Source organism: Podarcis melisellensis, assembly GCF_964234715.1.
Source record: "Podarcis melisellensis genome assembly, chromosome: 1".
In the NCBI taxonomy this organism is placed as follows: Eukaryota; Metazoa; Chordata; class Lepidosauria; order Squamata; family Lacertidae; genus Podarcis; species Podarcis melisellensis.
Genome location: NC_138528.1, coordinates 75,305,938 through 75,324,517, shown reverse-complemented (window position 1 = coordinate 75,324,517; position 18,580 = coordinate 75,305,938). Strand labels below are relative to the sequence as shown.

The 18,580-nt window shown below is 42.0% G+C and overlaps 1 protein-coding gene across 9 annotated transcripts in view; it reads right to left on the bottom strand.

Annotated features, from left to right (window-relative positions):
- The window catches only part of CHID1 (chitinase domain containing 1), a 138,898-nt gene that overhangs the window by 31,445 nt on the left and 88,873 nt on the right, over positions 1-18,580 (bottom strand). For 5 of the 9 annotated variants that reach the window (XM_081922439.1, XM_081922437.1, XM_081922436.1 and 2 more), the window contains 3 exons: positions 9,654-9,734; positions 8,057-8,099; positions 7,437-7,682 (listed from right to left, as the gene is read on the bottom strand). In XM_081922439.1, coding sequence (XP_081778565.1) covers positions 7,584-7,682; positions 8,057-8,099; positions 9,654-9,734 — 223 coding nt within the window. In that variant the 3' untranslated portion in view covers positions 7,437-7,583. Of the gene's footprint in view, positions 1-126; positions 1,193-2,138; positions 7,683-8,056; positions 8,100-9,653; positions 9,735-18,580 lie in introns of those variants that run through there. The other 4 variants (XR_014171075.1, XR_014171076.1, XR_014171077.1 and 1 more) reach the window with 2 other exon arrangements.

Below are 18,580 nucleotides of genomic sequence, written 5' to 3'. Positions count from 1 at the left end.
TTTTATCTGTTGTTACCCAAGCCCTTAAGGCTAAAAAGTAAGCTGTTGCCACTTATATAAATCCTGTTAAAATTTAAAATGTGGCTGAAAGGTCTTTTTTCATAGCACTTTTCATATAACACTCACCCTTCTGCTTCTGTGTTGTGTAAGAGATGCCAGCCTCTACTTTTCTTTTTCAGTGGGAGACATATCAATGATCTTCTGGTTTGATCGGCTGGCCAACAATGCTACAGGCTGAGGCATAAACTGAAAAGCAACAAGGAAGCAAGTTTCTCCTAGGTATGAGCCTTGCAATGCTCAAGCAAATGCCCATTCTGCTATTGATTCACACATGTATGCTACAATGCTAGACTAGCTTTTGAACCTTGGGGCTCGGCTTTAACATTTCTGATATGTTTTCACACAGTAGGCTTGTCGTCACTGACATACTGATAAATTAACTCCTGTTTTTGTTTTGTTTTGTTACATGGGCTTTCCACATTCATCTAATTGGCCAACAGGATGCTGGACACAAAAGGCCTTTGGTTTAACTCAGTAGGGCTCTTCTTAGGATTAGAAAAGCTAAAAGGTCCCTCGGAACCAGATATCACCTAGATATTAAAAAACCTTTGTGCCCTCCACTTATGAATGGACTCCCAGTGCTCATCACCCCCCAGCCAGTGTGGCCAATGGCCAGGGATGATGGGGTTTTAATAACATCTGGAGAGCACAAGGTTGGGAAGGCTCAGCCAGGTGGATCTATAGGCCAACTCATTACAAGGCTGTCTCAAATGCTTGATTATCTGTGCAGTCCCTTCCACTCCCCCCCCCTTAATTAAAAAAAGCTTAATTAAGAAAAGCAGAGGCTTATTTTGGCTCTACAGCTGTTTTGTCCCATCTTAAATGCCTAACTGCTAACACAAGCAATTTGGAACAGCCTAATAACAGTATTGAGCAAAACTGCATTCTCACAATGTTTTCCCCCAGACAAATAACGCTTACTTATAATTTATATTTAACTTGACAAAATGCTCTATCATCTTAGAGTTTTATACTACTGGTATAAAACATTTTAATCATTTCAACAAACAGCAAAAGTTTCCTGTGCTACACTGTGGTGCTGATAGTCCTTTGTCTTCATATGTTTAAATGCAGGGAAGATAATGGAAGTCCACTGTCACTTTCTCCTTCTCAGGTATGTTATTTATCACTCCTGCTAACGAAAAACGCTGCTGGTCAAGAGCCTATCAGCTTGGAAATGAAGTGGTAGAGGTAAAGGTAAAAGGACCTCTGACCATTAGGTCCAGTCGTGACTGACTCTGGGGTTGCAGCGCTCATCTTGCTTTATTGGCCGCTGGAGCCGGCGTACAGCTTCCGGGTCATGTGGCCAGCATGCCTAAGCCGCTTCTGGCGAACCAGAGCAGCGCACGGAAACCTTCCCACCGGAGTGGTACCTATTTATCTACTTGCACTTTGATGTGCTTTCGAACTGCTAGGTTGGCAGGAGCAGGGACCGAGCAATGAGAGCTCACTCCGTTGCAGGGATTTGAACCGCCGACCTTCTGATCAGCAAATCCTAGGCTCTGTGGTTTAACCCACAGCACCACCCGCGCCCCACAAGAGCCTATCAGCTTGGAAATGAAGTGGAGCCACCCACAAATAAGCTGGTGGTTTCTAGTAGGGCTGGGTACAATGTTTCTGCCCAGTAAAATTCTGGAGATTTCAGAGGGCTTTGGGGGCCCAGGAACAGGAGACTTTCCAAAGAAGGATTCTGGGTGCTGTTATTGTGGACTTAGTCGGCTTACAGTTAGTTACAAGGTGGTCTGAGGGCCCTTTTTCTTCAACCCCAGCCAGCACGGCCAATGCTGAGTGATCATGGGAGCCATAGTCCAACCACCTCTGCAGGACACGATGCTGGGGAAGTCTGGCCTAAAGGAACCAAAAGTTGGGCAGATCAAATGAGTCTGCTTAGTTCCTGTTTGTGCTGGGTCAGCTTCTCCTAAAATGAGCAGACCACCTTAAAGTTGCCCACATTTAGCAGGATGCCAGGATTGGACACCAACACTTTATTGTGTTCAGAACAGAGACGTGCCAAGAGCTCTGTGACATAGGGATATAGGGACTTTTCTTCCTCCGTTTATGGAGAAGAGCAGGCCAACACCATTTTGTGGTCCTTTTTCTGTCCCTTTAGTTGTGGCAGCTGTTTGGTGTTATGCTGTGCCCTGATAGCAGCCATTTTGTGAGTGTGCGCCCAGAACACTTTTTTTCAAAATTCCAAACATGACCCCCAAACAGTTGGTAGGAGAACAGAATTTTAGAGTGGCAGTTGAAACCTGTCCTTTTCCCTTCTATCAATCTCCCCTGTCCGAGGGCCTGAACTGCATTACTCAGGCCCTATTCCAGGTTGACTGACACCATGAACAAGAGCACTCCTAGGGAGTGGGGATACACAATTTAATAAGAAAACGAAAATAAGAGCTGAGGGAGAATGCATCTGCTCTTGCTTGCAACAAATGGAATGCAGTCTGGGCACTTATCTGAAAGAAACCACAGACTGAAAGTCAAGAGAAATTTACCTGAACTAGCCTCCTTGGCCAGGCTCCTGTGCCCTGGACTTGTAGTTAGCATCTCTGTTAGTCATCTCTGTGACTGCTTAATGTGGTGGTGCTTATTGTGTTTCCCCCCATTCAATATGCTTCTTGGGTATACAGGAGAGATTGTCTAATTGATGTCTGGAAAAAGGGCAGTCCTGAAATTAAATGTGGAACCAGACACGGTAGTAGCAGTTGGTGCCTCAAAAACACTCCCACAGTTCTTGCTCGCTATGTTCTGGTAAGACTCTACCAGCTGAATTTACAAGGAAATCCTAAATTTTAGCTGGCCAGCTACAGTATGATCTAGTCCTTGTATGTTGCTAGTCCAGTCTATTATTAGTTCTTCATTTCTCCCATATCTTTTGAAGATTATAATGTCCATTCACAATCATGGAAGGTGTTTCTTTTGCTTTTGTTTTTAATTAAGTGGATGTTCTGCTGTACATTGTTAAGAGACTCCTGCAAATAAGTAATTCCGACTATGACACCGCCACCAACAAAACTGTCTCCTTTCAGGCACATTTGAGAACTCAAATAAAACAGATTGATGTGCACCTCATCAAACTTGTGCACATTGCAAATGAAACTCATGCACACTGATCATCAGATTGCAAAACAAACCAGAGGAAGGGGAAATGAACTGAACATAAACATTATCTGAAAGAAACCACAGACTGAAAGTGAGCACTCTGCAAAATAGCATATTAAAAGCAGAACAAATTCCAAAGTATAAGTAACACACTCAGAATTTATATGAAGTGAACACCATCCAGATTGCAAACAGAGTAAACGACCATATACACTAACAACAAACTCATTCTCCAATTGCCAATCTTTATGATTCCAAAACTGGCAGGCACAGAGGAGCTTCAAGGTTTGCAGATGTACAGAAACCTTTAAGTGGGGAAAACACAAGGGGAGAAGAAAAATAAGCCCTACCTGGACCAGGGAAACAGAATGGAGTATCCAGAAAAATGGCATGGCTGATGGGATGCAATCCTGAACAGGAACACTCTGCACTGCAGCATTATATTACGGGTTCAACTTAACAGTCTGAACAAGTTGCTGAAAGAAGCATGAAGGTAACACAGGAATACAGTAACAAATCCAGGAGAGACAATCAGGAACAAATCTGGAAGGGTAAGGCAAAAGGAATGACATGCAAGATTTAGCCTGGGAATTATTATCTTTTTCTTGTTCCTAGGTTGGGAGTTGGGGGAGACCAGTGCAAAGGCATTGGGCTGTAATCATCTAATCTATACTCAGAGTAGACTCATTGAAATTAATGCCTGTAAGTTTATCGTGTCCATTAATTTCAGTGAGTCTACTCTGAATAAATGTTAGTTTAAAACATTATAATATAATAACCACCTTTTCCCTAGCTGTTCCCAAGTTTTTAATTTTTTTGGCAGGGGGAACCCCCTACAGAGGCATCATTATTACCACCACTTTTCCCCCCTGCCTGACCCACAGCAGAGATTGTTCCCAAGTTGTATGGGGATAGGAGAGCACAGTGCAAATGTAGAAACATTGGGTGGGATTTAACTAATGACTCCTGTCAGCAGATGCTCTGCACAATGACATGTGGAACTGGGATTTTCTCCCTTTCCTCCCTGACGCATGCCTCTTGCACCCTCCAAAACTGGGTCAGAGGTGTGTGTCAGGAGATCGCTTTGAATAGCATGTGGGGAGAGGAGAGGGGGATCGTTTCACTATTAATAGACATTAATAGTATTAGGTCACATCTGCCATCCTGTATTAAAAGCTCCTATTCATTATACATAAGGATGAAAATATGATATGTGTATATAAAACTGTAAAAAGCTACAAATAAAAAGAGCTCCTATTCATCTTGCTTGTTTCCCATACTCTGTGCATTAGCATAGAGATAACTGAAACCACAAATCATTCCCTCCAGCTGATTTCTTGTAGTTTCCTGCCCTTTAGCAGGTTTCTGGAGCATCACCTCAGTTTTCTGTGCATCAGTGAAGCTATTATCCCCAGTACGAGGTGTTTCCCTGTCGTCTGTAATATTGTCGTCCCCCCCCATTTAGTTTCAACCTCTCTTGATCAGGTTTGCGAGACTCTTAGCAAGCACATTCTTGCCAATCACTGTGAGGTGCAGTCCATTTCTGGCCAGAAGGCCTTCCTTAGGGAAGCAGAGACCATGGTCCAAGAAGTCAAACTCTTCCTGACACCACCTGCACAGCCAGTGGTTTAATTCCTCTCTCTTCCTGACCTTCAACAGGAAGGAGTGTTGAAAAAGCCACTTTTGTGTCCCCAGGCCCTTCAGCTTCCTGCAGAGTCTCATAGGCCCTTGTCATATGTCGAACGCTATGTCTGGCAATATCGTTTGTACCTACATGAATCAGAAGGAAGGGGTTGTGGTCAATGGGCTTTATAAGACATGGCAACTTTTCTTTCACATCATGACTCTTTGCACCTGGAAGATAGCACACCTCCCAGGACATCCTGTTACCTCTGCAAACTGCTGCCTCTGTCCCTCATTATTACTTCAAATTCCTTTTGACTGGACCAGCAACCTTCAGGTTAAATGAATAGAAAGATCCACATGGCAAATTACAGCTGTATTGATACAGCAAAGTGGGGCAGGGGCCTGATTAGGAAAGCTGTGGGATACTTTATAATACACATGGAGTCAAGAGGCTCCAGAAGTGAATCAGAGAGGTGAAAATCAATGGGACTTTAATCAGCACTGGATTGCAGAGGATTTATTTGCTTGAAGACAGCAGATGTAGGCAAGCTCCCTGCTGAGATTAATTAGTGGGGAGGGGACAAAAGTACCACCATTATTTTAGCAAGTGCTGTGAGTAGAAATGGGAACATCAGCAGGTCTTTAAGTACGACCTCATAGATGTCTCTGGTGGTGTACAATATTCCTGTCCTCTCTCTGTGAAATCACATTCCTAGCATTCCCTCTGAGCAGTGGTATCAGACACTCACGCTTCTTCACTTAAAAGCGCTTTTTCTTTTGAATGAAAACATGCAAAAAGCATATGAGGAACATTTCATCTTAAAGAAAGCTTTAAATTAAGCAGTAAAGGAATGCAACCCCATAGCAGAATATTTAAGCATTTAAAAATGCTAAAAGTTATTAGTGCGTCCAACCTGTTCAGCCTGTCTCTTCCCCAGGTGCTTTTTTCTTGGCCTGTGAACTTCTCTGCACAGAAATTATTTTAGTTACTGTGATCTGAAGGTCCATTAGACCACCACCTTGCTGAATCTAAGCAGGTTTGGGTCTGGCCAAAGCTTGGATAGGTAACCACCTGGGAATCACGTGAGCTGTCTTGGATTCCATGGTGGAAGAAAGGAGTGATATAAAGATAATAAAAGAACTATAAAAAAAGAAATAAATACACATGCCACCTTCTATCCAAAGTTTCAAGGGTGTTTGCAGAAAAACAAAGCAACAATAAAAAGTGACAACAAAACCAGCAGCTAAAAGGTGTGTAAAAGCATAGTAGGTCTAAAATAATTGAGACAGAAAAATGCTTTGAAATGCCTGGGTAACTAAAAAGTTTTTTTGCCTGGCTTTTAAAGGATGGCAAAGATGGCACAAGGCATATCTGCTAGGGAGGATAGTCCATTGTTGAGGTGCTAGTTCTTGCCCCCCTTTTTTTAACAAAACCCTAATCTCTGATGGAGGTGACATTTGGAAGTAAGCAACACCAGCACTTTGAATAAGGCCCACAAATGAATACACAACCAGTGGAGTTCTTTTAAAACAGGCCAGATACCATCCATGCAAGCAGTGCCAGTCAAAACTGGTTGTTGCATCCAGCACTAGTGAGCCTTCCAAACCATTCTCGGAGGCAGCTCTACAAATAACACACCGCACTACTCCAGTTGGGATGTTGGCAGATGCTGCAGCTGATGCACCAGTGAAAGGCATCTCATGCTAAAGAGGTCGCCTGGGCCTCCAAAGACAAAGCTGGACCAAGGAGCACCTGCAAGCTGACCCTTCAAGAGGTGGACAACTCCATCCAGAACTATTTGCCTACCATCTGTGTGAACCTGAGAACTATCAACCCGAAGGACCCCTATCTTGTCAGGGTTAAGATTCAGTTTTACTGACCTAAAACCAGCTCCTTATCAAATCCAGGAAGCAGCTGAGCACTTCCACAGCCCCTCCTGACTGAGATGCCAAGGAAAAACAGAGCTGGGTGTCAAGAGCACACTGGTGGTACTGCACTCCCAAATCCCCAGGTGGCCTCGAGGAATCCCTTCTGGCATCTTGTGCAATCCCATAGCACAAGCACCAGGTGGGCAAATAGAAGTCCCCCTGTGCAACCCTCTGCAAATCAGTCCGCAAGTAGAAGTAGAAGCACCACAATACCATGCCACCAACTCCCAGAGCCGTCAGAAGGATGCTGTGGTTGATTGTGATTTCCAGAGGAACAGCCAGGTTTGTCACTTGGATCAACGAAGATCCGTGTGTCATCCACGGATGGTAGACTCAAAAGCCAGCATGAGGTAAAGGGAGACTCAACAGGTTGCTGCCCTCCTGACATCTCTCAACACATACGTTATCCAATCAGTTAAAGTGCAACTGCAGGGATTGAAGACTTTTAAATGGCTGTATGATCAAGTGTACTGCACACACTCAATTTAGCACTGGAATCTTATGCATCCTTACCTGTGAGTAGGTCCCACTGAATGCCAAGCATCGGCTTGCAAGTGTTACACCCTGACTTAGCTTTAAACATGAAAAAAGAACCAGTAAAATAAATACCTCTTACCTCCTCTCGCTGTAGTCAACTCTCCTGCAACCTTGTCAGAACACTGGAGTTGGCAGCTCTCCTTACTTACCCCATCTCTATGCACTACATGAAGCGCAATAACTCAAAAGATACTCTTTATTGGGAAAATTTGAAACTGATTCCATATAAATTACATTGCCCCCCTCCCCACAAAAAAATCCATCCTGCACCCCCCTCCAGCTCCAGTTGATTGAAGATGAAATGTCAATGAAAAAAGGATGTCATATTTTTAAAGTAAGTCATAAAAATAATCCAGTCCTTGGCCAAGTTCCCAGATGGCAATTCCTGTGCCCAGTTCCTTTGCAAGCTCTAACCGCAGTTGGATGGACTGCAAAACACAAGAGACACATGAAGGATAATTAATTTTGCTGAATATAGACATTATGAACAGATCAGCTGGGGGGGGGCGTTGCACAGAAACAAAAACTAAGCAGCATAAATACCTTTCATTTTATTTCATAAGAAGCCATTAAACTAAACAGCATTTGCCTTGAATTTTTGTCATTAAGTAATCTGACAATTTATTCCTAGCAAACAGAAGAATGTAATGTGCAACCAATTTATTCAGCTGATGTATACATCCTGCCTTGGAGTAACTGTATATAAAATAAACTCGTGCTTTGGATGCATTCCAACTCCATTAAAATCAGATTGAGCCTTTGGCCATGTTCCTTTTTGTTTCCAAAACAGAAGGGTGCATACCTTTAAAGTTGGATAGAAGACTGCATGCTTGCCTCCTTTACTTCTACAAAGCAAAAAAAAGAGAAAACAGTTATGAAAATTGATATTATCATGAGACATATATCTTGTGTATTTTATCCCACCGTGAAATTGTTTCTTTCCAGGGAACAGAGAAGGGAGAGACAAAGAATTATGGGTTGTTTGTACAATAAAATAAAGAAGTTCATACTAAGAAAGAGTGACAGAGACAGAGACTGTACTTTAAGGAGCCTGCAGGCTGAAAAAAACTCAGAACTAGCAAAGCTGTCCAAAAGCAGCTTCTGGTATAATCAATGGCTGATTGAAGGGCAAAGGGTTTTGAAGGTGAGCATAAGTTGTTTAAACTTCTATGATTTCATTTCTTGGCTTTTGCATTTAGTTTAGAATCTAGACTTCTCAGTGACTGCAGATGAGATGCTTCACAAGTGGACATACTTTTCTGCCGTATGGGTAGCCAAAATCCATCTAAAGTGAGGGGGTGGGAAGGTGGAAGAGGAAAGTGCTTTGGTCAAACCATTATATAGGTGGTCACTACCTAATGGAAAGCAAGGAGATGAGCAGAACAGCAGCTGTTCAGAAAGGGGCACGTGGTGGAATGCCACAGATAAGGTTTCACTCTTTTTCTGAGTTGTGGTCTTAAAAGGATCTAAAGGCAAATGGCAGCCCCTCACCCCAACCTGCACTGCTTAAATTCAATGTCTCTTGGCATTCAAGTCTCCGAGGACATGCTTAGGGCCAAGCTACATGTTATTCACATTTCTCAAAAGCTCGCTTACATTTGCTCACTAATACTGCCATTTGCACCCAAAGGCGCTGTTTGCTGCAAACAGTACATGTAGGAGCAACCAGGGAGCGGTGATTTTCAAGTAGGATACCAACATAGGGCTCTTGCAATTAAAAAGTGGCCAGTTTAAGTATGCCACAAGAGACATTGGGCAGGATTTACCTAACGAACCCCGTCAGCAGAAGCTCTAAACAAGGGTTTCCCTTGCGCTGTAGGGGCTTTCCCCATCTCTTCCCCATCGTGTTCTTCTGGACCTTAAAAATTGGCTCAGGGAACGGGGTCAGGAGAAACCCCAGAACAGCATATGGGTGGAAGGGGATCTTTCTGTCTGGCAAGCTGATATACTTGTGGAGACAGAGCATCTGGAATAACCCAACATTTAATGTCACCCTTTGAAAGCTACTTTTTGAGAATAGGTTGGTGTCTAATTTCCACTAGAAATTTACAACAAAATAAAGTATATCCTGATTCACGTGCATAATTTTAACTGGATTGCTATTAAAATCAAGGATAGTTTCACATTAACTCCTCACTGAATCCTCTTATTTTCCTTAAAGGAGTGGCACTTGTCTATTGTAAAGGTGGCAAAATCCTGCTATTGATCTAATTGCATTGAGTCTTGCTGAACTGATTATTATGCTGTTTTTTACTTTTTAAATAAAACAACAACAACAGTTTTTCATTCCTCTACTTTGAGTAAAGTAAAATCTGGAGGCAGTTGCTCCCATGAATTTTGTCTAAAAATAAACAAATGAATATTAGAAAGGGGGGGGTCATTTTATGATTGCAACTCACTTTTTGTATTCAAAATAGTGTTCAGCTATTTGTTCATCCCAAACCAGCTTAGGTTTATGCTCCTTCAAGATTTCTATATACCTAAAAAAGGAAAAAAAGAACAGAATTCCTGAATTCTCTCTAGAATTTATATATAGCAAGAGTAACATAATATTTTAAAATGACCATCTTCCAGCCACACATTGATATGATCTATGGGCTACGTTTAAAATGAGGCTACATTTTAAATTGCATTTTAACCTGTATTTTAAATTGGTTTTTCTTTTCCTATTATAGTGGTACCCGTTCGCATCCTGAATGGAACGTAAGACGTGACGGCATGTCTGTGCATGCACATGCGAGGGTCGCATTTTGCTGCTTCCGTGCATGCGTGTGATGTCATTTTGAACATCTGCACATGCGCAAGTGGCGAAACCAGGAAGTAACGCGCTCTGTTACTTCTGGGTTGCCGCGGAGCGCCACCCAAAAGCGCTCAACCTGAAGCACATTCAACCCGAGGTATGACTGTATGTTTTTACTGTAATTTTACTGGTGTTAGCCGCCCTGAGCCCGGCTCTGGCTGGGGAGGGTGGGGTATAAATATTATTATTGTTATTATTATTATTATTATTATTATTATTATTATTATTATTTAGTTGGAGCTGTCATGTACGGCATCAACCATACCATGTAGCTCTACATTCTCAAACAGCAAAAAAAGAGTTTGCTACACATTAGAAAAAACCTTCTTATTGAGAAAAGGTGTACCATAGCATGATCATACATTTGCTATTTTCTTTTACAGTTCATTATGTGCCCTCCAGTTCTGGTTGCATTGGAAATGATTATTATTTTTTTAATTCCCTCTCCTTTTTTGTGGGGGGAAACAAGCCAATGTCAATATCCCCTTCTTCTGTAAATTGAGAAATCTTGTGGTATTTATATTTCCACCTGCTTCCATTTTCAGTTCAGTACCAGGCAACGTACACTATTTATCTATCATCTTTTACAAATAAGGATCTCACAAACAGGTTTTGTCCATTTCTGGTAAAGCCCTCATAGTGGATGCCTTCCTCCTTTTCAATTCCATTTTGCAAGTACCCCAACGCTATTGTTCTTCCAAGTGGGTGACCTTCATCCCCTGCCCTCTACTACATTCAAAAATAGAACGAGGCAAATGCTCTTTGAAGATGAGCAGAACTTTGGCACGTCAAAATTAATCAACACCAACTTTCATCTTTCGCTTTGCTTGAAGTCTTTCACACAAGAGTTCTTTTCAGTATGGCAGCCCTTAGTAGAGAAGTCTGAATTTTCTATTACTGTTTGCAGAATCTCTGGTTCAAGGAGCACCACCTATGTCAATAATGAACATGGATTTTAAAAGACCTATAAGGACTGTGTGTTTAGTGACCCCTGTAACAGCTGGAAGTTACAAGGAAGAACATCAAGGCTGCATTCAGATAACTTGTGTTAAGAGAGGGGTTATGACTTCCATGCTCATTGTGGTAAGCATAAGGAACTGCATCCTCGATGCAGAGAATCTCCCTGCTGTTGCACTGCAATTCAGAGGTGCCTGAAAGCACAACTCAGTGGTATGAACAGTCTTCCCAACACACACACACACACTCCAGCTTGAAATTAAATAAGGCGGCTGGGGTTTGTCTTTGTCCCGTGCTTCCAAGGCACATGGAAAGAACTGCAATGCAAAAGGACAGCTACCATCTGCTTCCTTTGCAATGGATTCCAAAGCCCTCCCAAAGCCTCTGAAATGCAGTGGAACTGCTGGGCAATCCCTACCCATCCCTTTGCAGCTGCAAGCTGGAGAGCTTGTTTTTGTGGGCATTTAAAGCACAGCAGGAACACTGCCCTTCTGTCTTCCATAAGGTGGACGTGGGGATCATCTCTAACCTCATGTTAAGATTCAGACGCACAGCCTGAGGCCAAGTGCAATATGCTGCTCCTTAAGGGACGGGCAGATAGCTGTTGACCCCAAGTTTCTGGGTGGCTATTAAGGCCAGAAAACCTTGGTGGGCTTCTCTTTGTGTCACACAAAAAGCCATTCTATCTCTTCTATTTTCCCCTAAGTTGTGTTAAGCTACCATCTGCCCAATCAGTGTAAGGTTTTATTATGACAGATATTTCTCTGCTCATCATTTTGTTCAGAGCAATCAACCTTAGCTGTATATTTTACTAGAAAGCTTCCATTTCAGATGCTACAGACATTAAGCTGATTTCCATCAAATAATAATCAGCTTTGCACATCCTGAAATTTCAATCAAGACTCTCTCTCTCTCCCCCCCCCCCCCGTGTGTGTGTGTGTGTGCATGCGCGCGCAGAAAAGGAGAAGTGCAGTCTCTTCTAAACTGGAGAAACTTAATTTCTATACATTTAAATCCTGCCTTTACAAGTGGTTAAAGGTAAATCTTATGTTGCTACACAAGGTCAGAGAGATCCAACAGCACCTTACTGGATAAAAATCACAGAAGTGAATACTGCCTTTCCTTTGGGCCTAGAAGATGATGATACCAACACCTAAAATGGGTCTGAAAGTGTGCACTTCCAGGGCTTTCCACTTTTCTTTTTTTTTTTTTTATTCTCTGTTTATTAAATTTTTTACACAATCATACAATCATCTACAAACCGCGGCAGAACATACAATAGGGGGTCAAAAAAGCAAAGAGGAAAGAAAAAAAAAAGAACAAAATAAAAAAGATAAAAATAAAAATAAAAAAAAGAGAAAAGGCACAAGAAAAACAGAAAAAGAAAGAGGAAAGAAGAAAAACAAAACCAAAAGAGGGTAATAAAACATCGTTCCGTACACTGTGACTTCCATCCTTCCCGGTTTGGGTTGTACAATCCTTATAGTTTACTCGCTGATTACATTATCATTACCAATATTCAAACATTACAGGTTTTAAATTCCATCCACTGAGATTTTCAACATTCCATAAGTCACTTCAACATAGCCCAGAAATTTACTCCAGTCATTTTTTAATTTAGTATTATTTTGAGATCTAATTCTTTGTGTCAACCTCGCTAGTTCTATATATTGGAATAGTTTCGTCTGCCATTCTTTAACTGTGGGGGTGTTAGATGTTTTCCAATTCTGCGCCAACGCGATCCTGGCCGCCGCCGTGGCGTATTGGAAGAAGTTTTCATCTTCTCTTTTAATCTCTTCTCCTACCATTCCTAAAAGAAACGCTTCCGGTATCTTAGGGAAGTTGTATTTTAAAATTTTCTTTAGTTCCTCATAAATTTGGTCCCAGAATCCTTTCACCACCTCACAGGTCCACCACATATGAAAGAAGTTCCCCACCTTGTTTTTACATCTCCAGCATGTGCTATCACCGGTTTTATACATCTTCCCCAGACTTGCCGGGGTGATGTACCATCGGTACATCATCTTCTCTAGATTTTCTCGGAGAGTAGCACATGCCGAGAACTTCATACCCTTTTTCCATAGTTTCTGCCATTTCTCCTGTTCCAAATTATGTCCCAGATCTCTGGCCCATTTAACCATGACCCCCTTAACTGCCTCATCTCTGGTTTCCCAGCTTAACAATTGTTTATACATTTTAGAGAGGAGTTTGTTATTAGATTCCAATATTTCTACCTGATATTTCGATTTTTTTTCACTCATCCCTGTTTTTTTATGCTCGAGCCACAACGCATTAATCTGATGATATTGAAGCCAGCTGTTTAGTTTTCCTTTTAACTCTTCATAGGGTCTGATTTTCCATCCACCCTCCAGTTTGACTAGGAGGTCCTCATACGTCCATCTCTCCCCCTCTTGGTTTGTTTTTTTGAGCGTTATAATATCGATTGGGGAGATCCACCAAGGCGTACCGCTTTCAATTACTTTTTTATTTCTGTTCCAGGCTTCTAGTAGGGGGCCTCTGATAATGTGATTTGAGAAGCTTTTGTGGGCTTTACCTTTATCTTGCCATAAATAAGCGTGCCAGCCAAACCTGGCATCAAAGCCTTCAAGGTCCAGTAAGTCTGGGTTTTTTAAAGTCGCCCAGTCTTTTATCCAGCAGAGGCAGGCAGCATCGTAATAGAGCCTTAAATCTGGGACTGCGAAGCCCCCCCTCTCTCTCGCATCCGTCAGCAATTTGAATTTAATTCTGGCCCTTTTCCCCTGCCATATGAATTTCGTCAGAATTTTTTGCCAGGACTTAAAACATGATGTTCCTCTTATTATAGGGATATTCTGGAATAAAAACAGTAGTTTTGGTAAGATACTCATTTTGATCGCAGCCATCCTTCCTGACCAAGACAGTTTCAGCCTATTCCAAATGTCCAGATCTCTCTTAATTTCTTGCCAGACCTTGGTGTAATTATCTTCTAATAAGTTTATATTCTTTGGCGATATCCATATTCCCAGGTACTTAACTTTTTTTACTACTTTAATGCCGCTCATTTGCTCCAACTGGGTCTTTGCCACTTCATCTAAATTCTTCACTAGAATTTTAGTTTTCCCCTTGTTTAGTTTGAACCCCGCCAATTTGCCAAATTCTTCTAAGATCTTTACAGTATTACTAACGCTGTTCATTGGTTCCTCTAAAGTTAACACCACGTCATCAGCATATGCCTTTAGCTTGTACTCTTTCTCTCCGACTTTTATCCCCTTTATTCTTGATGACTCCCTTATTTTATTTGCCAATATCTCTAGAACCATAATAAAGAGAAGGGGGGATAACGGGCAGCCTTGTCTTGTGCCTTTCGCTATTGTAAAAGGGCTGGAGAGGCTATCGTTTATAATCAGCCTTGCCCTTTGCCCTGAGTATATTGCCTTTATCCCTTCTAAAAAGGGGCCCTCTATTCCTACTGTTTTTATACACCGTAACAAAAAGTTCCAAGAAACATTATCGAATGCTTTCTCAGCATCAATAAAAATTAATGCTGCCGGGATATCTATCTTCATATCCAGATATTCGATAATATTCACTAAGTGTCTGACGTTATCTTTTAACTGCCTATTCGGTAAAAAACCCACTTGGTCTTTATGGATGGCTCTCATTAAGTACTTCTTAAGCCTGCTCGCCATAATATCTGCGAAGATCTTATAATCATTGTTGAGCAGGGAAATTGGTCTATAGTTTCTTATATCCATTTTCTCTGTTTCTGTTTTTGGTATTAACGTAATATGTGCCTCCCTCCATGAATCTGGAATCCTTCCTCCCTGGAGGATGTTGTTAATAACCTCGCTGAGCACTGGGGCTATATGATCTCCTAATATTTAATATTCCACTTTTCATTGTTGCCACCAGTGCCAAATCAGCGTTGCCAGACAGCGACAGCATGGCCATCGATCTACTGACAGAGCCCTAAGAAGCATCACAAGTAATGTTGGTCTGCTGCTGAGCTGGTGAGAGCACTGAGAAGATTTATTTTGATAAAGTGGCTGTGACCTTGAAAAAATTCATACAGGTGGTTATTGCAAAGGAGATACAGTGACAGGCAGATACAGGATAAAATGGGGAAGGAAGAAGAAGAGGAGGAGGAGGAGGAGGAGGAGGAGGAGGAGTTTGGATTTGATATCCCACTTTATCACTACCCTAAGGAGTCTCAAAGCAGCTACACTCTCCTTTCCCTTCCTCCCCCACAACAAACACTCTGTGAGGTGAGTGAGGCTGAGAGACTTCAGAGAAGTGTGACTAGCCCAAGGTCACCCAGCAGCTGCATGTGGAGGAGCAGGGAAGCGAACCCACTTCACCAGATTACAAGTCCACCACTGTTCCACACTGGCTTTCTAGTAAAGACCACAAAGGGGCTGATCTTCTTTCTGTACTTGCTCCTAGCCTGAGTGGCATGGCTTCAGATCTCCAAGCTCCAGCAGTCCATATGCACATGTGTTTGTGCTACACCATGCCAAGTCACTGTCATTTCTTCTTACATGCCTCTCAGTGCACTAGCAATACCACTGTTGATAACAGGGCTCCAATTACATATGGGATTAGCAAAGATTGAGCAATTTTATTTAAAATTGTGGCATCAAACCCCTGAACATAAATAAAAATATTAAGGTAGCCAGGCCCTTAAAGCAACACACATTCTGATGCATTTAACCATGAGAGAAAAGGTTCAAGGAGGGGGTGGGACTTCTATGATTTCTGAAGGGTGCTGTATGTAGAAGACACACTTTGGCTGGGATGCGAAAAATGCTGTGGTTCTTCAGCATTCGAGACAGGAATGATCTATAATGGTGCAAGAAAAATTGTCTATTGTACATTGGAAGAAAAATCTTCCAATACCTTTTTCTTTACAAAAAAAAAGAAAAGAAAAAAGATTACAGCTGGTAGAATGTGCAGGGGCATATTTTAAACTCTGCACTTTGGGATGTGTTCTTTTAATCTACCAACTTCCAAATCGCTCCACCATCTATTTTAAGGAACAGTTCCACTCCTGGAAGTGATGTAACAGTGCTAACTTGGTGATATCAGATTGCCAGTTGTACATTTTCAACCGCCAAGGCTTTCCTCAAAGATTGAACAGATGATAGTTCACAATGTATGCTTAGAATTCCCTGGGTTCATTTGTACCTACCGTGGGAGTCCTTAGGCCAAAAAACTATATATATTTACTTATTTCTCGAACAGAAGTAGTTTGCTGCAGAAGTTACTTCAGTAGTAAAGCACCTGCACTGTACATGCTGCCCTCAGTGGGGATTAAACCTATTCCTTCCACTTCACTTGCATTACCTATCAAATGTAAGCACTTCATTGCTCATGCTATATGCCGTATTTTTCCGTCCATAAGACGCCCCCATGTATAATACCCCCCTCTATTTTTGGGGACTGAATTTTAAGAAAATGAGGGGAGATGGCCCAAAATTGTTGAGCTTCTCCCCCCACGCAGCTGCAGGCAGGAAAGACTCCCTAGATCTTTTCCCACGCACAGTGGCATCAGGGGAAGTTGCGCTCCTGGCCGCCAGCCGGTTGGCAGCAGTATTTCCTCTGCAAGGTGGCATCAGGGGAAGTTGCGCTCCCACCCGCCTGCCGGTTGGCGGGAGCGCAACCTCCCCTGATGCTGCTGCGCACAGGAAATGATCTAGGGAGTGTTTCCCCTGCACAGTGGCATAGGAGGAATGTGCGCTTCTGCCAACCGGCTGGCTGGCAGCACACAGCTTCTCTTCCCCATGCCACTATCTGTGTACTGGACGACCCCATTTTTTGAGTCAAAAAAATCTTGTCTAATGCATGGAAAAATAAGATACACATTAGCCACTTAAAATGTAGTGAAGCCATTCCCTCTGCATACCCCCCTCTGCATTTCAATTCACATTTGCACCTTGCCATACACAGTGAGGGGTCGGGGATGTCTTCACCTTTGCTACCTGTTCAGTTTTCCCAAACCTGCAACCCCTCTGGAGCTCCTATTTATGAAGCTGTCATCTGCACAGGTGTGCTCCTCCATGCATGTGCATTGGCGCTCTCAAATGTACGCACCTGGCTTATCTGTGAAGTGAATGTGGCTCAAGTTTCCCAGCTGGACTGAAGCTGGTTTGAGGAAAAACACATCCAACAACTGTATTTCTCAAGGAACTGCAGAATCGATATTGACTGTTGCTAATGTCATATGCATGAAACTTCAAAAACTAGCAATGGAAGACAACTGGAAGCAGACTAATTGGTAATATAAACACAGCCTAAATTACTGCTCAGTTTCTGCTGTCAGAGAGGTGTGAACACACCCTTTGCTAGAGATCACCATCCCCTCTGCATTGTGTAGGGCCCTCAGACGGGTGTGCTAATAAACGTCACAGTGGGTGGCATTTAAGCTACTGGGTAAACACAATTTGAGAATAACTGTGCCATGTACCTGTGAGCTCACTGAATAATTCAGGAGTCCTATTAAAAAACAACAACAGACGGTTCAAAAGTGTTCTCACCAGCACTGTGTACTTAAGACATACTTTATTTGAGCAGTTAAGCAGCATTAACATTTTAATGAAAGCAGTGACCATATGTAAACCTTGACATTTCTAAATAAAGTTTAATGGGACCCGGAGCAGCACTCACACAGTGTAAGTACACAACCCTATATTTCTTAGAGCATTCTCTTCTCAACAGCTCCCACTTCCCCCCCCCCCCCGCCAATGCAAGCTGCTTTTCAAGCTCACATAAAATAAAAGCACTGGGTCTTGTACACATATGCTGTTTCACTTTTTGAAGTTTCTAAGTTTCACTTAGAAAAGCTTTCAATTAAGGAAATTCTATATAAAACAACAACAATAACCCCAGAGAACCTATTGCAGATTCCATGCACCACTGTAGATTGTAGTCACAATCTCTCCATCGCCCACCACACAGGTGGGGAACTAACAGAGAAAGTTAAATGATGCTCTAAAACACTCATACAACTGATCCAGTAACTTGAATTACTCTGCAAAATTTAACACTTAAGCTTCTACGTTAACGTGCACAAATGTTTAAGATTAAGAGAAATGTAAATATGTTATAACACATCAAATTTACTTTTAAACTGATATTCTTTTTCCAGGCAAGTGATACCATGAATTCATAATTACTTATGCACATTTAATACATCATTCTGCTGTTATATTGGTTAACTTAGTCTGTGTGTTTGCTTCTTACATGCTATTTCCCCTTTTTGTTTCTATTACTAGTGGCAAGTGTTAATTAAGTTTTCCCTTGCCCATACTGCACTTCCCTGTTATTTTCAAAGCATCGGGGCATTGGGCTCTACAGACTATATCCCAATTTTTCCCCTCGAGCATTTGTTCAGTAAGCCATATATTGTTCTTTTCAGTTTATCCATTCTTAACACTTGACAGGTCACTCTTTACGGTGGGACTGTTTTTGACAGGTTAGCCCACCTTGACAGAATGGTAAGACTGTAGCTTTTAAAAGAAAAAGAGAAAAAAGCATTCTGGACATGCTGCAATCCATAGAAAATACCATTCTATAGTGACCGACAGGTTAATG